Source organism: Ambystoma mexicanum, chromosome 12 (genome assembly GCF_040938575.1).
Source record: "Ambystoma mexicanum isolate Mex_15411 chromosome 12, UKY_AmexF1_1, whole genome shotgun sequence".
NCBI classification, from domain to species: Eukaryota; Metazoa; Chordata; class Amphibia; order Caudata; family Ambystomatidae; genus Ambystoma; species Ambystoma mexicanum.
The window spans coordinates 1,209,364,398-1,209,383,435 of record NC_090936.1 but is presented as its reverse complement, the minus strand read 5'-3'; the positions used below and the strand labels follow the sequence as shown (position 1 = coordinate 1,209,383,435).

Below are 19,038 nucleotides of genomic sequence, written 5' to 3'. Positions count from 1 at the left end.
GCTTTGCAACATCCTCTTCATAGCTGCCAGTGAGGGTGATGAGGACCTGGGTGTCGTCTGCATAATTAGTGTAGCTGACACCAAGACGGTCAAAGAGGAGCTTTGTGAAGATATTGTAAAGTGTGGGGGAAATGCAGGAGCCTTGGGGCACTCCACATGTGATTGGGATAGGGTCCGCAGCCGCAGTGGGGGCGAAGACTCTAGTCGACCTGTCAGACAGGAATGACTGGATCCACTTAGTGGCATTCTGAGAGAATGCAGCAGCCGAGGAGAGGCGTTGAGTGTGGATCTGGTGGTCAACCAGATCAAAGGCAGCAGAGAGATCCAACAAGAGCAAGATGGCCAGTTTGCCCTTGTCTTTAGCGTCATCCATTTGGATTTTAAGATCCAAGTGGGCAGTTTCAGTCCCGTGCCTTGGTCTAAAGACGGATTGTCGCAGACCTAGGAGGTTGTTGTCTTCCAAATGTTGTATTTGGAGGTAGGCTACCCTGTCTAAGATTTTAAGGAGAAATGGGACTGTGGTGATGGGCCTGTAATTTGTAGGGATGTTGGGGTCGAGGTTGGGTTTTTTGAGCAGGGGTAGGACCCACGCTTCTTTAAGGTTATTGGGGACCACTGAGTTTTTGAAGGAAGAATTGATCAAAGAGGTGATGAGAGGTGCTAACTCATTAGCCCCGTCTTTGATGACGGAGGCGGGACAGATGTCACCTTTGTAGTTGGATGGTTTGAGACTGGCGATTATCTTGATTACTTCCTCTTCTGTGACTGGTGAGAAGTGGAAGGAAGGGCTATTAGGGGTGGTGTGGTTTATTATGCTGATGGGATTCTGTTTGGAGGCAAGGTTGGCTTTTTTTGCTTCCATCTTAGTTTGTAGGAGGGCAATTTTGTTAGCGAGGGCAAGCTGGATATTATTGCACCAGGTCTTGTCTTTAATGCAGTCCTCTGAAGGAGGCAGTGGTGATTCGAGTTCCCTTAGTATAGAGAATAGTTCTTTAGTGCCAGATTTGGCGTTTTGTATTCTCATGTTATAGATCTCTTTTTTAGCATTTAAGATGGTGGATTTGTAGGTGGAGGCTGCTGAGGCAAACTTATCTTTAGTGGAGAGAGAAGGGGCTTTTCTCCAGCTAGTTTCTGCAGTTCTTTTGATATTGCGGAGAGCCTTTAATTCTGCTGAGAACCATTTGTTGGAGTGGGCAATGGGTTTGGCTTTCCGTTGTTTAAGAGGAGCTATCTGGTTGAGAGCTAATTCTAGGGTATTGTTGTATAGGTCTACAATGGCTTATGGGTTGTCATTTTGCGTAGGTAGATTAGCTTTACTGATAGGCACGAGAAGAGGTCTAAGGTTCTCTATAGTGATGTTGCAGTTATTTCTGGAGATTATTTGAGGCAACCTAGTGGGTAGTGTGGTAGATGGTATAGATCTGGGTAGAGAGAAGGTAAGAAGGTGATGGTCAGTCCAAGCACAAGGAGTGATGTCGGTCAATGAGAGGTTGCAGTTGGCGTCCGCAAGCCAGTCCAAGGATCTTGCTTTTGTATGTGTAGGTTTGTTAATGTGTTGGGTGAGGCCTAGATGAGTAATGGTGTCATTAAGGGAAGTGGCCTGATTGTCATTGGGGTCATTAAGTCCCAAGCTGAAGTCACCCAGAAAAGATGATTTGTGATTTAGGTTTCAGGTTGGTAGTGAGTAAGAGTGAGATATCTTCTTCAAAGGTAGAGGGGGGTCCTGGAGGTCTGTATATAATGTGGAGAAGGATAGTTTTGGTGTCAGATAATGGGAGTTTGACGGAAAGGAGTTTGGCTGAAGGTAGGGTTGTGCTAGTTACTTCTCTGATGTTTAGGGTGGATTTCGCAATAATTGCTATTCCTCCACCTAATCCATTTTTTCTGTCAGCTCGGATGATGGTGTAGTTATCCGGGGTGGCTAGAGCTATAGTGGGGCCGGCTGCTGGGTGGAGCCATGTCTCCGTGATAGTGATAAAGTCTAGGTGGTTGGTGGAGATAATGTCGGCGACATCAGTAGCGTGGGCTACCAATGAGCGTGCGTTGATGAAAGCTCCCTTGATGGTGGTCAGTGGAAGGTTGACTTTCATGTGTGGTGGCGGGTAGGGTGTTGCAGGATTGGGACTCGGTGGAGGGTCAGTAAGTGAGGTGGGCTGCCTGAGGTTCCTAGCCTGATTAGTGAGCATTCTGGTGAGTTTTACATCAGGATTAGTGCGATGGCTGAGTCTAGCGTTTCTAATCATGGTTGGTGGGGCTGCGTTCAAGAAGGTGGTAGAGGGTACAACAAGGCGAGAAGCTAGTCTTGTATTTCTGAGAGGTGTGGGACAAGGTATGAAGGGTGTAGGTGGGTCTGGCGAATCTGTTTATCCAGTCCGCTGGAGAAAGTAAGTCTGGGTAAAGTGGTGGGGTTGTGTAGGCATGGTTCTGAGGTGAGATATTCTGGAGCAGCGGGAGGAAAGTGGCCATAGTTAGAGTGGCACCTCTAAGTGAGGCCATCATGGATAATTTGGCTCTGGAGATATAGGCAGTGAGGTTCATAAATTATTAGCAGAAGTAGTTTGGGCACTCAGTTAACGCGAGTGTGGGCGCTAGTTAGGCGTTTCACTGACAAACATAGGCATTGACTCAAAATGCAGTGTGCAGAGGGCAGAGTGGATGCTAGATAGGCATATCAATGGCAATAAACATAGGCATTGACTCAAAAAGCAGTGTGCAGAGGGCAGAGTGGACGCTAGATAGGCATATCAATGGCAATAAACATAGGCATTGACTCAAAATGCAGTGTGCAGAGGGCAGAGTGGACGCTAGATAGGCATATCAATGGCAATAAACATAGGCATCGACTCAAAATGCAGTGTGCAGAGGGCAGAGTGGACGCTAGATGGGCATTTCAATAGTAGTAAGCATGGGTAGTAACACAGCAGTAAGAGGTTGCAGCGAGCAGTATGCAGTTTGGCAGAAGTGCACAATTACGGTCACGGTAAGGTGAACGCTTAAGGATGTTATGCAACAGGGGGCTATTAGTGTCGTTAAAAATTGCTATGTAGAGCTAGCTGGGTATGCAAAGTATCAAAGCCGACGGATAGGATGGGCACGGTTAATCAGGGATTCTCTCCGATAATCACTCATCAGATGCGGTAAGTCAGCAAGAAAACAGGCAGATATGCTACGTAGAATGAGTGATATATATAATAGTATCACGACCGTGATAGACAGAGGCAGAGCAGCGGAGTTAAGACAGTAATGAGAGGTTTGGATCTCAACCCCTGGACAGAGGATCTCCCAGTAAATGTTCGGTAGGTCGGGAAAGTTTTGCAAGCGTGTAGAGCGTAGCGTCGTCGCCTTGCTCCGGTGGCGCTAGGTCAGCTTGGTCAGTAGAGACGTAGGCCTTCTTTCTAAGGCCTTACTTCATAGGCCGGCTGATAGCCTGCCGGCTATTGGATCACCTTGAGAAAGATTAACTAGCCAATCAGGGCTGAGTAGGGACAAGCACCGGCCGATGCTCAGAACGCAGATAGGCATGGAGGTGGTGCGGCGGCGGCCATCTTGTGACGGGTTCCCATAAGCTGCATTATCTGAGATTGTTGGCTGAATCTCAGTGTAAATGCAAACAGGGGCCAGATAAATTCAGGTATTTCGGGCGGGTTCGCTCCGATTCAAAAGCGGCGGCTGTGTGCGGATGAGGAGGGCTTCAGGCACAATTCTTCAAATGCCTTAACCTTACCTCCGTAGCACGGCGCTTCTCAGGGGGAGGGGGTGTCCTTTTGTCTGATTGTTGGAAACATGCAAACCTGACCTGAGCGACTGGTGCAGATGCTCCCATCCAGGGTCTGCGCCTACTCCTCCCCCCCCACGTTCCCCCTTCTGCTTCTAATACTGCTTTACAGCAGAGAAGAGTTAGAAAGCATTGCCCAAGAGGAAGTCAGCTGTAATGAAGCTCCTTAATGCACAGGAGAAGCTGCGGGGCTGTACACCAGTGTGTGGTAGCTGGGACCTGCTGATGGAGAGGTTGGAACTTAGACCTAGGCAGGAATTGGTACATTGTCCATGCATGACTTACGCACCGTACAATCTACGGGTTCTACCACTCCAACGTACTAAGCCAAGAGCATTGGAAAACAGGTGTGGAATTAGAACAAGTAAATCGTCTGGTCTAAGTAAATCGTCTGGTCTCAAGACCATGTGGCCACTTCATTCAAAACAAGGGGGTGGTCTCTCCATTAGCCAAAAGAGCAAGAATCTGGCAGAGGTCACGATTTTGCTTTTTTAACAAAATCCCATATGGTGTCCCATGGCTGGAGAAGGACCTGGGAGTGACTGGACAAGGTAAGAACTCTATGCCATTTCAAGTGTTTCTGTATGGAATAGGCAGAGTACATGTGCATGCATGCAAACTTTGAATGCAATTCTGAGCAGTTTTTTGCAAACGTACCCCATTCACAATGATGAGAACCGACATCAGAGCCTTGCTAGGGACATACAATTAGAAATTGTGTACCCTGGTGGAGGCACAAATAAGTGGGTTAAGTAAAGAATAAGAGAGAAAATAGTGCTTAAGGATACAGGCAGAGAATTCATTTGCAACAGAAAGCGGTTTGCAGCGAATTGCTCTGCAAAGCTCTTCTGAAAATAATGCCCAGCTCATCATGAGCAGATGTGTGCTGCCAGTGGCATAAGACGTACCACAACAGAAAATGCATTCGTCATCTGAGTATTTTACACATATTGGGGCCTTTGTCTTTCCTGGCATATAATGTGCAAGTTCAAAATGTCCAGTCAATTTCGGCAACAAAGCCAGCATGTGTTTTCAGCTTTAAGGGGCTTCCCGAGAGCTCCCAAATATAGCAATTATTCCAAATGTCTATGTTCTGGATATAAATCTGAAAGTATAGGACCTCCTGAAAGAGGGTGAAACCAACAAAAAGATCAAAACAATCAAAAGGAATAAAGGAAGAGATGCAACCTGCAAACCTCCCCAACAGGAAAAGCTGGATGAGGAACAAGGCAGAGAAGCAGGGCCCTCCTCATTAACTTAAGAGACACACCTACAAATTGTGTCTAGAGGATGAATCCAAATTGTACTTCGTAGCAAGCACTTCGCTCACAGATGGCGATGATCAAGCACTTCGCTCACAGATGGCGATGATCAAGCACTTTGCTCACAGATGGCAATGATCAAGCTGCTTCGCCCCTTGAAGGGATTACAGCACGCTTAGGATAAAAGTACTGTATCATTAGATGCTGAAAAGGGTCCCCACCATGGTTGCTTTGCTCTTCCTCATGTGCCCTCTTAAACAGTGTAATTGAGGCGCGAGCTATTGACATGGATGAAGTCCATTTGGCCTGTGTCATCCCAGACGTTGCCCTTGTGTGGAGGGGGCTGGGCACTTTTCTCTATAAACTTGATATCATTTGTAGCCGTAGAAGTTAACAGTAACAGCTGTTTTTATTGTTCCAAGAAAACACAATGTATTCTTTCCAGCATCAACAAGAGAAAATTGGTCATTCTGGGTGATTACATGCGGGGTATCTCCATCCTGTCCGTTCAGGCCATCACTCATTAAGACCACAAATAAGACGGACTTACTTCTTCATCCTAAAAAACACAGCGGCTCTGTTGGTCGGCAAGACTGGATCGTACGGATCAGCATTCATTCCACGTGTGTAACTTTCTATTGCGTCATCAAGTTTGCCTTCTTTGAAAAACATGTTACCCTGCAACAAAAAAAAAGACGGATTACTGATTTAATCACACAATGAATAATGAGCACATTTGGTTACTGGGCGATTTCCAATCCGGTTGGCCTTTAGAAATGCCTCTCAACCCAGACCACCTCCACAGAAAGTGATAAGCGCAGCACGGGGACTTATAGCAAACAAGTGGAAGCCAATTTGAGGCTGCCATGTGGGCTCACATAGAACCAGATGTGCAGACGGCCCAATTGAAGCCTGCCCTGGGGTTCCCGAGAACAAAGTAAGCCCTAAAATACAAAATGGCCTACAGCAGGACTACCACAATGAATTTCCTGTTCCACTTTAAGTTGTAGAAAGCGATTCAGGATTCTTTTTATGTAAACTATGGTTTTCACAGTTCAAGAAGTTGATCAGTCCTTGCAAATCTGTGAAATATGTTTTACGTGCCAACAAAGATATCATTTTCTCCTCTTAAAACCCAGAAAATGAATTGCCTTGTGGAGGCAATCAAAAAACAAAACGGTAGAAATAGGGAAGAAGCATGCACCTTGAGAAACGAATACAAGGCACTGTTGGAAAAAAAGTTCAAACATATGAAGGAGCAAAGGACAGCATTGCATTATGTAATTCACACACGCAACACAAAGGAATGTTGGCGTACGGTGAGATCTGGTCCAACTATAAATAAGAGACCGGATATGTGCCACTTTGCACCAGAGACATGTGTAAAGCACTTTGAAATATGTTATTCCTTGAGGCAGGCTGAATCTAGGTTGGAGATAGAGGCTACGAGCTCTGGTGAGACCGAGGCAAATGAGGCCAAGAAACCTACTGCCCGGAGTTGTGCTTTTCATTTCTACAAGTGAAGTTGAGAGAGCCATCCTCTCACGGCAGAATGACAAGGCTCCAGAACCTGATTTTATCCCGGCCAAACTCTTTAAGAGCAATATAAATATATGGGTCCGCTTCCTGATAAAATTCTTTAACAAACTAAATAGTTTGTTTGTCCTCCCCCGCAGCTGGAAGGGAGCAAATATAATTCCAATTCACAAAAAGGAACACCTGGTCCTTGGTAGCAAACTAGAGGCCTATATCACTCATTGATTCTACTGCCAAGATTTACGCAAAAGGTATTAATCCAGTCCCTGGAAACCTGGGCCGAAGAATACAGTATCCCGTCTACTGCCCAGGCAAGGTTTAGAAAAGGAGTGTCGCCCATTGATCAGGCATTTAGGTTAGATCTTACTCTCCAAACGTTTGTCACACTTCGACTACAGCCTATATACCTGCTATTTGTCGATCTGCAAACAGCCTTCGATACTGTTCCCAGAAACAAGCTGGGGAAGGTGATGTATGATATAAAACTTTCCGAGCCACTTGTCAAATCTTTTATGGCCCTCTATGCCAGTAACTATGCATGTGTATGATGGAATGAAGACCGTGAACTAACGCATACATTTCCAGTTGAGTTAGGGGTACAACAGGGATGGCTCCCGTTTTATTGTACATCAGCAGCTTTGCTGCTGAAATGCAAACGCTATCGCTGGATGCACCAAGGTTGGGTTCTGCAAAATGGAGCCTCTTGCTATTTGCTCACAACGCCATGCTCTTCGCCATAAGCCCCTAGGGCCTACAACAGCAACTTGCATCCTTTGGGCTGCTCTGCATGGACAAAAACATGACTATAATACAAACAACACAAAGACTATGGTGTGCCGTCCCTTGGCCGGCCCAATTGACTCAAAGTAAAATTCTACCTGAACAACCATCCACTATCATCCGTAGAGAGCTTCGAATACCTGGGTATATCCTTTGCGAAGGATCGGAAATGGACCAAACAGCTGGAAAAGAGCTATTTAACAACGGCTAGACAGACTGGTGCAATAAACACCTTTTCAGCATGCCTTGGCGGCAGATCAGTGTCCTCGGGAATGGTGGTGTGCAGGACCCAGGCAGTCCTAGCCATAGTCTATGGTGCAGAATTATGGGGCATATCTCAACTGAGTCATTCGAGAAAATGGAAAATCAATTTCTGAAACGTCTTTTAGGCCCACCGGCCAGTGCTCCATCAGCCCCAGTTGCCCCACAATTAGGGGATGTAAACATTAAGTATGATGTCATGCTGAAACCTCTCCTGTATTGGTTAAAGATCTGGTCCATGTCGGAGCTGGATTCCTACAGAAAGGGCCTTGTGGAAGTTTTAAAAATGGAAGGTGTCAAACTCATGCTGCGGCTGAAACACGTTAAACACCTTCTCCTGGTCCTTGATCATTTATTTATTTATTTTATTTCTATAATGCTGGAGACGGGACCAGTGGCATGAGAGCGCTACAACAGGACACACAAGACAATTAAGCAGGGTCTTAAGCCCGAAGGAATATGTGCATCAGGCCAATTACTCGAATAATTCGCTAAGAGGTAGACAACGAGACACAGAGTAAGGCATAAAGCCACCTGTGAAATGTTGGGGGGAAGGAGTGTGTTAAGATGGATTTCTGAACTCTGACCTGGTGGGCAGAGGTTCAAAAGGACAGCCTAGTTTCTTGGAACAGGGTAACCTTGTGGACAAGCCATACCAATCAAGGTAGCATTGGCGGCAGTCAAGACTAGGTCTCAGGAGGGGTGAGGGTGACTGAAAGACCTCAATGAGCACACAGAATAAAGGACACTTACAAGGCACTCCCAGTCAGGTGTATATATAAAACTTATATGTACATTTATTTCAAAGCCTTTGAAAGTTAACCACACAATAATAATCACAGTAATACTTTTAGATCAATACAATCCTATCTGAATACATATATACAAGATCAAGCGGCCTAAAGGGTTAACGCATTGAATGGGTCCACAACCTAAAAAGGGAAGGAAGCAGGTAGTGCAAAGAGTCTTTAGGCAGTTCTGCATCAAACACAATCCTAACTGAAAGGCAGTCCAGTCCCTAAAATGAGGGGAGCCTATTGCTCAAATGTACCTGTAGTGCAGATGAGCGAAAACGGGGTCTCTTCAGAGGGCTGTAGCAGCTCAGGAAGGCAGGTGAGGTGATGAAGAATAAGTTTCCACTATTCGAGGAGGGTCTGCCCAACAGGGCAGAGCAGGTTCCAAGACTTGGGAATAGTTCGCACTAGCAGGGGAAAGGAGAGGAACCCTCAGGGGCTACTTGTGCGTGAAAAGGGTTGGAGGCGCTAGGGGCCACCGGTAAGGGCTGTTACTTATCGGCCCTCGGAGCACTCCGGACCAAACTTCGGCAGTCGAGTCCACTTCAGTTGCAGGTTCGAATGTGACCATTTATGAGGATCTGCGTCTTTCAGCAGCGAAGATACAGTGATGATTTCCAAACGGGACAGTGGCAATTTATCTGCTCCTCGTGGATGGATCAGGCCAGTCTCACTGCAGCAGGCCTCAGGGCCTAAAGGGGCACAAATGCAGCACACCTGCAAAGTTCATCACCGCAGCTGGGCGACACGATAACCACGTTCACTCGGTTCAGGCTCTCGCTCTTTACTCCAGACCTGGGAATGCCAAGTGTACGAAATTCGGTGTGAGAGTGTCAGGAACACAGAGCTAGCGACGTACCAAGTGTCAAGGGTCTTCTTGAAACGGCGGCGGTATCAGGGCAAAGGTCCTGCATAAGCTGGTCAGCCCAATGACTGGCCCAGGGACACTTCCGAGAAGGCTTACTTGCAGGGTTTGATGAAGGTGCCGAGAATAGTTGGTCCCACTATTTTAATGGGTTGAAGTGTCCTCGCAGACCTTCTGGTTCAATCAGATGCAGAGTGGTCCAGCAGGGCGGCAGAGGGCTCAGGGTGCCAAACCTTCCAGTGGGTGACCAGCGGTTTCTCGATTCGGCTTCTTGGTTTCAGGATACTTGGATCCTATCCTTCGTTCAGTGAGAACTCCAGAGATCAACATGGTATGGCTGTTTGTGGGCCTCTCTTATCCAAAGTCTCCTTCGCGCCAAACTGAAGGTGACCCAATGGGAGATCTGCTCACATACAGGCACACCATACATGGACCAATCACGGACCACGGTGGCCCCAGGCATTCACCATACTCCAGACTCTCTGGCACCCAGGATGTGTTGGACTCAGACAGTCCAGCCCACTTCCTGGAAGCACACACACAAGGCATGCAGAAGCCTGCAAAAGCTTGGTGTTTTGCGGGAGAATGCATGCCCAAATAAGGACTGACCCAGATTCAACTCGACCTGGGGAAGGTGAAGGAGCAATATGGCCAAAGGATAGGACAAAGAACCTCGTGGCATGGCCATTTTGGAGCCAGGCTACCCTTCTCCTTCTGTGCCAAAAACGGTTAATGCGGTTTGCATGGCAAGAAGGGGTTAAAAATACATGAAGATAAGCTGCCATCACCCCTGTCCATAGCACATCTGCACCTCGCCTAAGAAATCCTTTGAGAGTATCTAGGGCCTTTGGAAATGACTAAGAGACCCAAGTGCACTGTATGTTAAGATACATTGTGCACTTGCAACATTTTGCTGAACAGTTGCAGCACTGACAAGGACTAAGGAAAACAAAGTCTCCCAGTACTGACTGTCTTTAAGGGCATATCAGTTTCTCCATAACAAAGTGAGCGAAAAGCCCAGTGGAGTGCAGCATAAGCCTAGACTCCTCTGGCAAAGTCAGACTGTGGTGTTAAAACTAAGCAAACATTTAGGGGGTTCACAACTGGAGGGAAAATTACACATGAACTGGAAATCTTCCCCAACAGTGTGCACTGTCAGATTGCTAACAAACTATTTCCTATTGACCCCACTCCAGCCCAATTATCTTAAGCTATCCGTCCACCTACATTAATAGACCACAATCAATAGCAAACAGTGCACATGTGGGCCCATCTGCGGTACCAATGTAAAATCCTAACCAACAGCATTACCTTATTCTTTTCTGCGAGGGCCTTGTCAGTATCAACTCGAATGCCATCTTCATCCTCAGACTCCGACTCGTGTGTGCTGTTGCCCTTATCAAGTTCTTCCAATACACGGTCCTTGAACCCCATAAAACAAAATAAATAGAAGTAGATAGTGAGGCAGAAAGGTCATTATGGAATGAAGTCAAACATCAGCAGAATCATTAAGGCACATGTTCATACAAAACTCCAAACCTAAAAGATTACAAAATCATTGCTGTAGAGAAAACCCAAGATCAGAGCAGACAGTTTCAGACAGGCAAAAGAGCCGTTGTGTCCAGCTTCCCGGTGGTGGCAGCAGCCAACCATTGGACAATCTACCACTACCCCTTCAATCTGAAGCCTCCTATCCTCTGTTCAGAAAAAATCTCAAGACGCACTTGTTCAACTAATACGGTATGTACCTAATGAATGTACCATATCTAAAACTAGGGCCTAGATGCACAAAGGTTGTGCGCGCCTCTACAAATGTAAGAATACAAAAAATAAAAAGATAAATATAAATAAACCTTTTTCCATGTGGTTCTTTTGCAAGTGTTAACACCACACACAAATAAGTAAGAAGGCACAATTTTTACAGATAGACTGCACAAACTTTCTTGTTGCAAATGTGTTAAAGCAGCAACTGGAAGGTGTTGGTCAACGTATGTTGCTGTATAGGAATCCTCCAGCCATTGCATGATGGGTATAGAAACTTTGCACAATCCACATGAGTCCCACATGGCAGTTATGAAATCTGACTACAATGTGCATGTAAAATCCATTGGGCGCCAGATGAACGGGGATCAAGAGAAGTTGCCTGGAAGCCTGAACCCAATGCTGCCAATGGATGTTTTAAGACTCTGGACAGACAAGGGCACCAATAGGTGGGAGGCTGCTTTATCAAAAAGGGGAGGATGTACATTTGCCTGGGTGTTGTAAGGAACGCATGGTGGCAATAGTAAAACAGAGACAAGTGACCACAGTTCAAGGGAGTTTATTGAATTTTTGCAGGGGTGTGATAACCTAAATAAAATGGTACCAAGCTACAACCATCAAATAATAAAGAAGGCAGTCCTAGTGGAATCGGGTCAACATAAAATGGGCCTATACTAAAATATCTATTGCCAATCCTTACTACTAGATATAAATAGTGTGGGGGTGCAGTTCATGAAAAAGAAAGCAGTGTTCACAAAATGATAAATCAGGATACTTTGGCCGTTGGCCTCCCTTCAACACGTTTTCAGCACGGGGCAAGGCGGCTCACTCAAGCGACGCACACACTCTGGCTTCTGCAGCATGAGGATACAGTTCCAATTTCACAGTCCACAAACTCAAGATCTTCTGTGTTAAAGTCGCTTTACTTCTCACCAGTCTCTTGGCGCAGAGGGCCTGCTGTAACAGAAACGACACGCAAATGTTCTCTTTAGCGTTCACAGTATTCACTTTGGGTATTCACACTGGATCCCGCTCAGCCAGGCTCAGATCCTTTTCACAAATAAAAAGTTCAATGTTGGATCCCCCTCTTCCAGGCTCAGATCCCTTTACCAAACAAGGCACAATTAGTCTCCCTCAAGCGGGCTCGGACCAATTGGATTTACCTTATATACTGTCAAAGAATTTCGAATGTGCACAGGGTTTAGCAAGACCCATTGCAAGACCACTTCGATCTTCATATTTCATTCACACTCAGCATTAGTTGGATACCTAACAGAAACTTTCGAATGAGCACCAACGTGGTACCGGACCACTGTGTATGGTATCTTTTCTTGATTTCTCCAGAGTTTAATTCTGAAGTTCAAGTAATTCTTTCTGGCTTTCAATTACAGTTGCGCTGCTCATTGCAAAACGCTTCATAGAATGATCCCTTTATACAATGTTGCTGCTTGCAACCTTGGTTCAAAACACAAGCTGGTTTGGTATCAGTCTCTCCGACCCACTGGCTGTGTTGCTTTTTTGGATGCCACTTGGTTGTAGGAGCAAGGACAGTACCACAGCGGCAATCGCTCCTCCCCACCTTGGTTATCGACGCGGGAGTGCGCCGGGTACCTCCGACACACAGATCTTCGGTTTCTTATTTTCCAAGGCTCGTGGAAGTAACAGTCTTTATAGATCAAGGGAGCTTCCCTTCTTGCAACCCTCTCTGGTCTCATCATCTTCCTCCTTGTATTAAACTGCGATCTTGCAACTGCTGTTTCCTCATGCGTTTTGTCTCGCTCAGAGTGTGTTTTCGTGCTCTGCCTTTTATCCATATGGGGAAGTGTGATGGAAGTCAAGTGTGTGGATTGATCCATAATTGCCTGATCTTGAATATAAACACCTGGTCGAGATCAATAATAAAGATAGAAGCCAAATATAGCAATAGCCTCAGGCAACTAGAATTTTGAAGTGTAGTCTCCACGGACAACATTGGCTGCGATTTGCCATTGATCCCCCAAATCCCTGAAGTTGAAAGGGCTAACCTTTATAGTTATTGTATCTTATTTGATCTTATATAGTCCTCAATGTGAGAATCTATTGATGAGGAAAACTTGGAATGGGATAAGAATGTCAAACCCCTTTATTTTTAGAGCAGGTAGGTTGAGGAGGTGTTGTGCTCTCAAAACTGTGGAAAAGCTCAATGTTTTCGAACCATCAAACTATTCAAATGTGAGTCCAGAGTGCGGGAACCATTCCTAAAACCATTGTTCAATGCTCTGCTTTCCTGTGGGCAAAGCCCAGATTCCTCGAGTCAAGCTGTGAATATACTCACCTATACAAAGGGAGCAAGGAATAGTCCCTATAATATCAGTCTGATATTCTGGCTGGATGTAATGGGTGAAATACTTAGTAAAATCCTTCTAACTAGACTGGAAGCCTGGTCTTCAGACAAATTCCTTCTGACAAATATATAAGCAAGTTCCCCGGGGTATAGGGATGCTCGGTCAGGTATTCAGATTGTTCCTAATACTACAAGAGTAAGTGATAACCAGCAAGCAAATAATCAATTGTGTATTTATTGACTTACAAACCACCTTTGATTGTGTTCACCAATACCTGCAGTGGGGAAATGTGGCCAACATGAACAACCCAGCTAATATCATGTGACCCATCAAGACCTTATAAAGCAACAACCAAGCAATGGTAAGATGTAGATCATGAGGCAAGTGATCACAACACTTCCAAGTCCAAAGCAGTGTTAGAAAGGGGTCTGTATAAACTGTACAGCAAAGGCTTGGCCCTAAATAGAATATCTGCAACAGGCAATGAACAAAAGCTCAACAGATATAACAGGTCATTCTTCTCTTTAACGAAGATTGTGCCCTTAAGTCAAGGACCCCATCAGGCGGTCAGAACAAAGTTGATAAATTCAAAGAATCCAACTATAAATAGAACAAAAACAAAAGCAATTGCTTGTAAGACGGGCAAAAAGCTGAAGCACAATGTTAGAATAGGTAAGGAGGGGTACATATTGTTGATCACTATGGGGCTCATTCTGAGTTCCTGTCACGGCTCGCTCCCTTCGCTCCCGTTCCCGCCACTTGGGGGCATGTTTTGGGGTTTCTTCCCTACTGGACATTTCCTCCGAACCTTATGCTACAGTGTCCTGATGAATTGGGAGCGCTAAAACCTTATTTCCCAAATTACTTCCCTTCCGGATCCATTCCAGGTTTTTGGCAGCCAGCATGCTACTGCTACTTTAATCAAATGACTATGCTTCCCAGAATGCCTGGCTCACTGCCTCACCTCCTCCCTTGCAGGAAAAGGCTGGGTGGAGGATAGGCAACACCTGTGGCTGCAGGTGCAGCAGGCGACACGCCTGAGGGGTGTGCTCGTTAAGCAGCTTTAAAAGCCTCAGTTTGCTTCAGTCCAGCGCTGGTCATTGTTGCAGCGTTCCTGTCGTGCCCAGTTTCTAGTTAGTGTTTCTTGTTCCTTGTCCTGGAATTCGTATTTGTATGCCTAATTGATTTCTGCCTTTTGGAAATCCCTTTCTCTGTCTGCAGGCAGCCTTTCTCTGAGCTTTCCTTTTGCTGTAGCCCAATTGCCTGTGTTCACTGTTTCCTAGAAATTGTCCTTTGCTACTGAAAGACTTGTTGCATTAATCTTTCCTTTACAGGTTTAGTTTCCTGCCTTCTCACCTTAGACGGGTGGGAAAGTTTCCCTTTTGATATCGTTTTCACTGCTCCTGATCCTTGCCTTCTATTGGGATCCATGCCATGTTTTCCTTTACACTTTTACATTTATTTCCTATTTTATTATTAGGTGTGGGAAGCTGTTGTAACTAGCTCCTGTGTGATTATCTTTTGTTTTCCACACTGTACTATTCCTTCTTGCCTCTTGACTTGGGTTTAGGTATTTAGTCATCCTCACTCTTTGCCTTTACTGTCTTCTGGGTTCTTGTTTGATTTACAGGGTTGTGGGTTAGTACTGACTTTTGAGTGGTCTTTCCGGTCCTCGTGAATACGGACATCCAGGTGGTCTTTCCGGTCTTCGTGAGTACTGGCATTCATGTGGTCATTCCGGTCCTTGTGAGTACTGTTTCCAAATTCTTTATTCAGTACCGTCTAGAGTGTCAGCTTACAGATTCTGTCCCTGCTTGCCCTCTACGTGGGCTTAGCGCTGTCAGTATCTGTAATAGCATAGTGGGTAAGGAGTTTGCCGACTTTCCTTTCAGTCATAAGGAGGTTCTAAGTGCTTACCCTACATTCCTTTTCATATAGTGGTATACACGAGTCTTGGGTATTGAATGCACGTTGTTATATTCAAGGTTGTTTACTGTGTATTTTGTGCACATTTCCCCTGCCATATCCATCGCCTTCTTCCTTTCCTAACAGTTCCCTGGTCCAGACAAAATGCTGGAAAAAATGCTGGTAATTCCAGACCCGGCATTTTTTCCGGACCGGGGAAACACACATTTGCTGGTAGGGTTAGTGATCTACCGGAAGGCCTGACCTGCCGGTAGTTCAGGCCCCTACCGGCAATCCCATCCATGGAGTCCTATGGAACTCCATTGAATGGGAGCTTACCAGCGTCTCCTATACCAGTAATACCGGGACATCGGGTGGCGGAAATGGTAAGGCAGTTTTGACTGTCTCCTGCCAGAATTACCAGGCAGGATTACCAGACAGGAAACCAACAAACTGTAATGAGGGCCTATAACTACTTATGCATCTGAGTAAATTAGGGATCGGTGAACCGACTCGAAAAAGATTCAAGCCCATGAAAAAAAAAAGAAGGGTTTGATTTGGCTTGAAAGATTTCTGAATGAAATTCGAGCCACTCATATAGATGTAAGTATTTGATGGTCCAACTTGACTTGACCACAGCTCTTTGGTAACAACACTACATTCTAGGATCCTGGCCAGGATTCTACAATTCAGTATTACTGGTGCCTATTGATTGATAGTACAGTGAAAAAAGAAAAAAATGAATGCAAGTGAAAAAAGTGCAGAGGATGTTTTTTTTTTCCTTTGCATCAATCTTAGAAATATGCAGATCAACGTAAATATGGCAACCCCCCTTCAGACATTAGTATGAGAAGTGAACTCCTGACCCTAATGTAGGACAGTCCACAGATTCACCACAATAAGAAGGTAATGATAGAAATGGGTTGTCTTCCATATGAATTGGATCAGAAACTTCATTTTCAGTGAAATAGGAAACCATGAACGAACATCACAAGTAACTGGATACAAGAGGGCAGGAGATCTTACCACATCCAGCTTGTCCCACGCTTCATAGTCATAAGATTTGATCTTAGGCTTTTTTGCATTCTCGTTTTTCTGATTCTTTGATGCTACCTTAGATTTGCTCTTTGCCTTTTTCTTATAATCCCGGTTTCTGATTGGAGGCAAAGTCTAGAAAGAAAGCGAGGTATCATAAAAATACAGTTGGATTCTTGAAACATTTCAAAAGAAAACTGGTCTAGGGACAAAGAGATGCTGAAATTGAACTAAATTAAACATCTACATCTAGCAACGAGGACTTTCATTCTCTAGCACAAGACACTGCTGAGCATACCCCCCCCCCCCCACCAGGTAGGATTGCAGGATTTAGCTGTCTTTACCTACTTGAAGAATACATGTAGCCTATGAAGCATCTTCCTCCTAAACAACCTAACCCCCCTCCATATTACACACGTAAGCCCTGCTTTCTAAACATCCTCTCATGGTCTTTCATAAAGAGGGTTTTTGGGAATGGAGCATTGGGTACAAGAGCATTCATCTACAGAGTTCTTGATTATTTTTCTGGGTGTTTCTGGTGAAGCATTGAGGTATAGGTTTATTATGAGTTAGTACTTTGGTCCTGGAACAGGAGTCAGAGAAATTTGGAGGGCAAGTCTAGTTCTAAAATGTAACTGTTTTAGAAAGGGGGATAGCAAAGTAAGATCTCAGGTGTTCGCTTTTCCGACTACATATGTATTTGACCGAGATAGAACACGTTTGTTTAGAACCTACCTAGGTATTACAAACAAACGATTCACTAGCACTGCCCTTTAGCTGAGGTCCTAATTAAAAGTATCTTGGAGATGATTTAACTCTCTGTAGCAAAGCTAACAGTCAGATACCAATTTGAAATGTAACATCTAGTTCTGAGCCAGGAAATGTGTTCACAGCTATTTACATGGCTGAGCCAAGTTATCAAAGCAGTCTATGCAACTCTTCCAAAAACGAAGGATTGCCACTCGTTTTCATGCCACCTCCTGCATACAACCGCCGACTGGACGTTGCGATTTCATCTCTGGGAAGGCAGACATCCGCTTAAGTTGGAATCTTGTGTAGCACCAGATGAAAAGGTTTGTAGGATCCTGAGTACTCAAGATTCAAAACATTTATGCAATTGTTTGCCAGGTGCATGCAGACCTTTGAGCACTTGGGTCATTTTTGTTCAAGAATATGCACACAAAGTAAATAATATCAGTAGAACCGAACCAGGGCAAGTGTGCCTCAAAGCTTTCAGGTCTTCGATAGAAGTAGAAATCAGGAAAAGATCTACTAAAATGTCAGTCATGAAACATTGATAAAGTGTGTAAAGGAGGAGGGTTAGGCATTAGGTTAAGTAGAAGGTTGAAGAGCTGCAGAGATAGCCAAGGGGTATAAACGTGTGTGCTACGGGACCATACATGGAATACACTTGTTTCAATGGTTACCAGGTAAATCCAGCCTTCTTGTGGCATCTCGCTGGCCTGCTATACTCAAGTCACTATTTTAAGGGGGAATGAGAGCCTTCAATCTTCTGAATTAATACAAAACATCTGTAGCCAGCCAGCGTGTTAAACAAAAAGCCCCAAAAGTTGAATCTCCTCTGATACTCTGCAGCGTGACTTACTGGAGAAAAGATGTTGCTGAACCATGAAGTAATACAATACTAAAATAACAAGGGACTCGCTTCGATTAACAGTTTGGGACTGTAATCCAAGCAAGTAACGCTGGGTTCAAAATCTCGGAAAGCTATTTAGCTCCTACCTGTAGCCTAGAAGAGCTTGGGTAGCTCGACTGCAACAGCTACTATTAGCTTATTTTGACTTTCTAGGACAACTGTTGCCATATAAGCATACCCCCCTGCTACCACATGTTTATCCTAATCGGTCTATCCTATCCTGAAAAAACGTGCAAATTGTATTTCATCTCCCCCTTTTCAATCTTTGAACCTTGTAAGGTGCTCCGAGACACTCTGGGTCAGGCCAGGTTGAATACAAATACCAATGAGATATTAGCTCTTTGTATAAAAGAGGCAGAAATTGAAAGCAGAACGGGTCATATACAAAGACAAAACGTTATAGTTTCCCGTGACATGCTGTATGCTAGCTTCTCATCCCTCAGTGCTAGCTCCTGCTACTTGGATGATGTCCAATACCCAGGAGATGATTTTAGCTCCTACCCACAAAGGCACTTTGATCCCTGCCATGCAAAGAGTTGGATGCATGCCTCTTAGTCTCATAACCTCTTTGTGAAAGTTGCATTTAGAAGTGTTCCCAATAGCAATGTTCCCAATAGCCACTCTGGAAAATTGAATTTAGAAGTGTGCCCAATAGCCTCTCTGTAAAGTTGCATTTAGAAGTGTTCCCAATAGCCACTCTGGAAAGTTGAATTTAGAAGTGTGCCCAATAGGCTCTCTGTGAAAGTGGCATTTAGAAGTGTTCCTAGTAGCCTCTCTGTGAATTTAGAAGTGCGCCCAATAGCCTCTCTGTAAAAGTGGCATTTAGGAAAGTGTTCTGTCAAAGTTGCATTTAGAAAAGTGTTCTGTGAAAGTTGCTTTAAACGTGCTCCCAATAGCCTCTCTGTAAAAGGTGCATTTAGAACTGTTCCCAATAGCCTTTCTGTGAAAGTTGCATTTTAGAAGTGTTCCCAATATCGTCTCTGTGAAAGTGGTATTTAGAAGTGTTCCCAATAGCCTCTCTGTGAAAGCTTCATTAAATCTGTTCCCAATGGCCTCTCTGTGAAAGTTCTATTTTAGAAGTGT

General features: G+C 44.8%; 1 protein-coding gene across 4 annotated transcripts in view; it reads right to left on the bottom strand.

Moving 5' to 3' along the window:
- RPAP3 (RNA polymerase II associated protein 3) overlaps nt 1–19,038 on the bottom strand; it is a 280,511-nt gene that overhangs the window by 219,423 nt on the left and 42,050 nt on the right. For all 4 annotated transcript variants that reach the window (XM_069629862.1, XM_069629864.1, XM_069629863.1 and 1 more), the window contains exons 3-5: nt 16,290–16,433; nt 10,585–10,695; nt 5,588–5,715 (exon numbers count right to left, since the gene is read on the bottom strand). In XM_069629862.1, the coding sequence (XP_069485963.1) occupies nt 5,588–5,715; nt 10,585–10,695; nt 16,290–16,433 (383 nt within the window). The remainder of the gene's footprint in view (nt 1–5,587; nt 5,716–10,584; nt 10,696–16,289; nt 16,434–19,038) is intronic.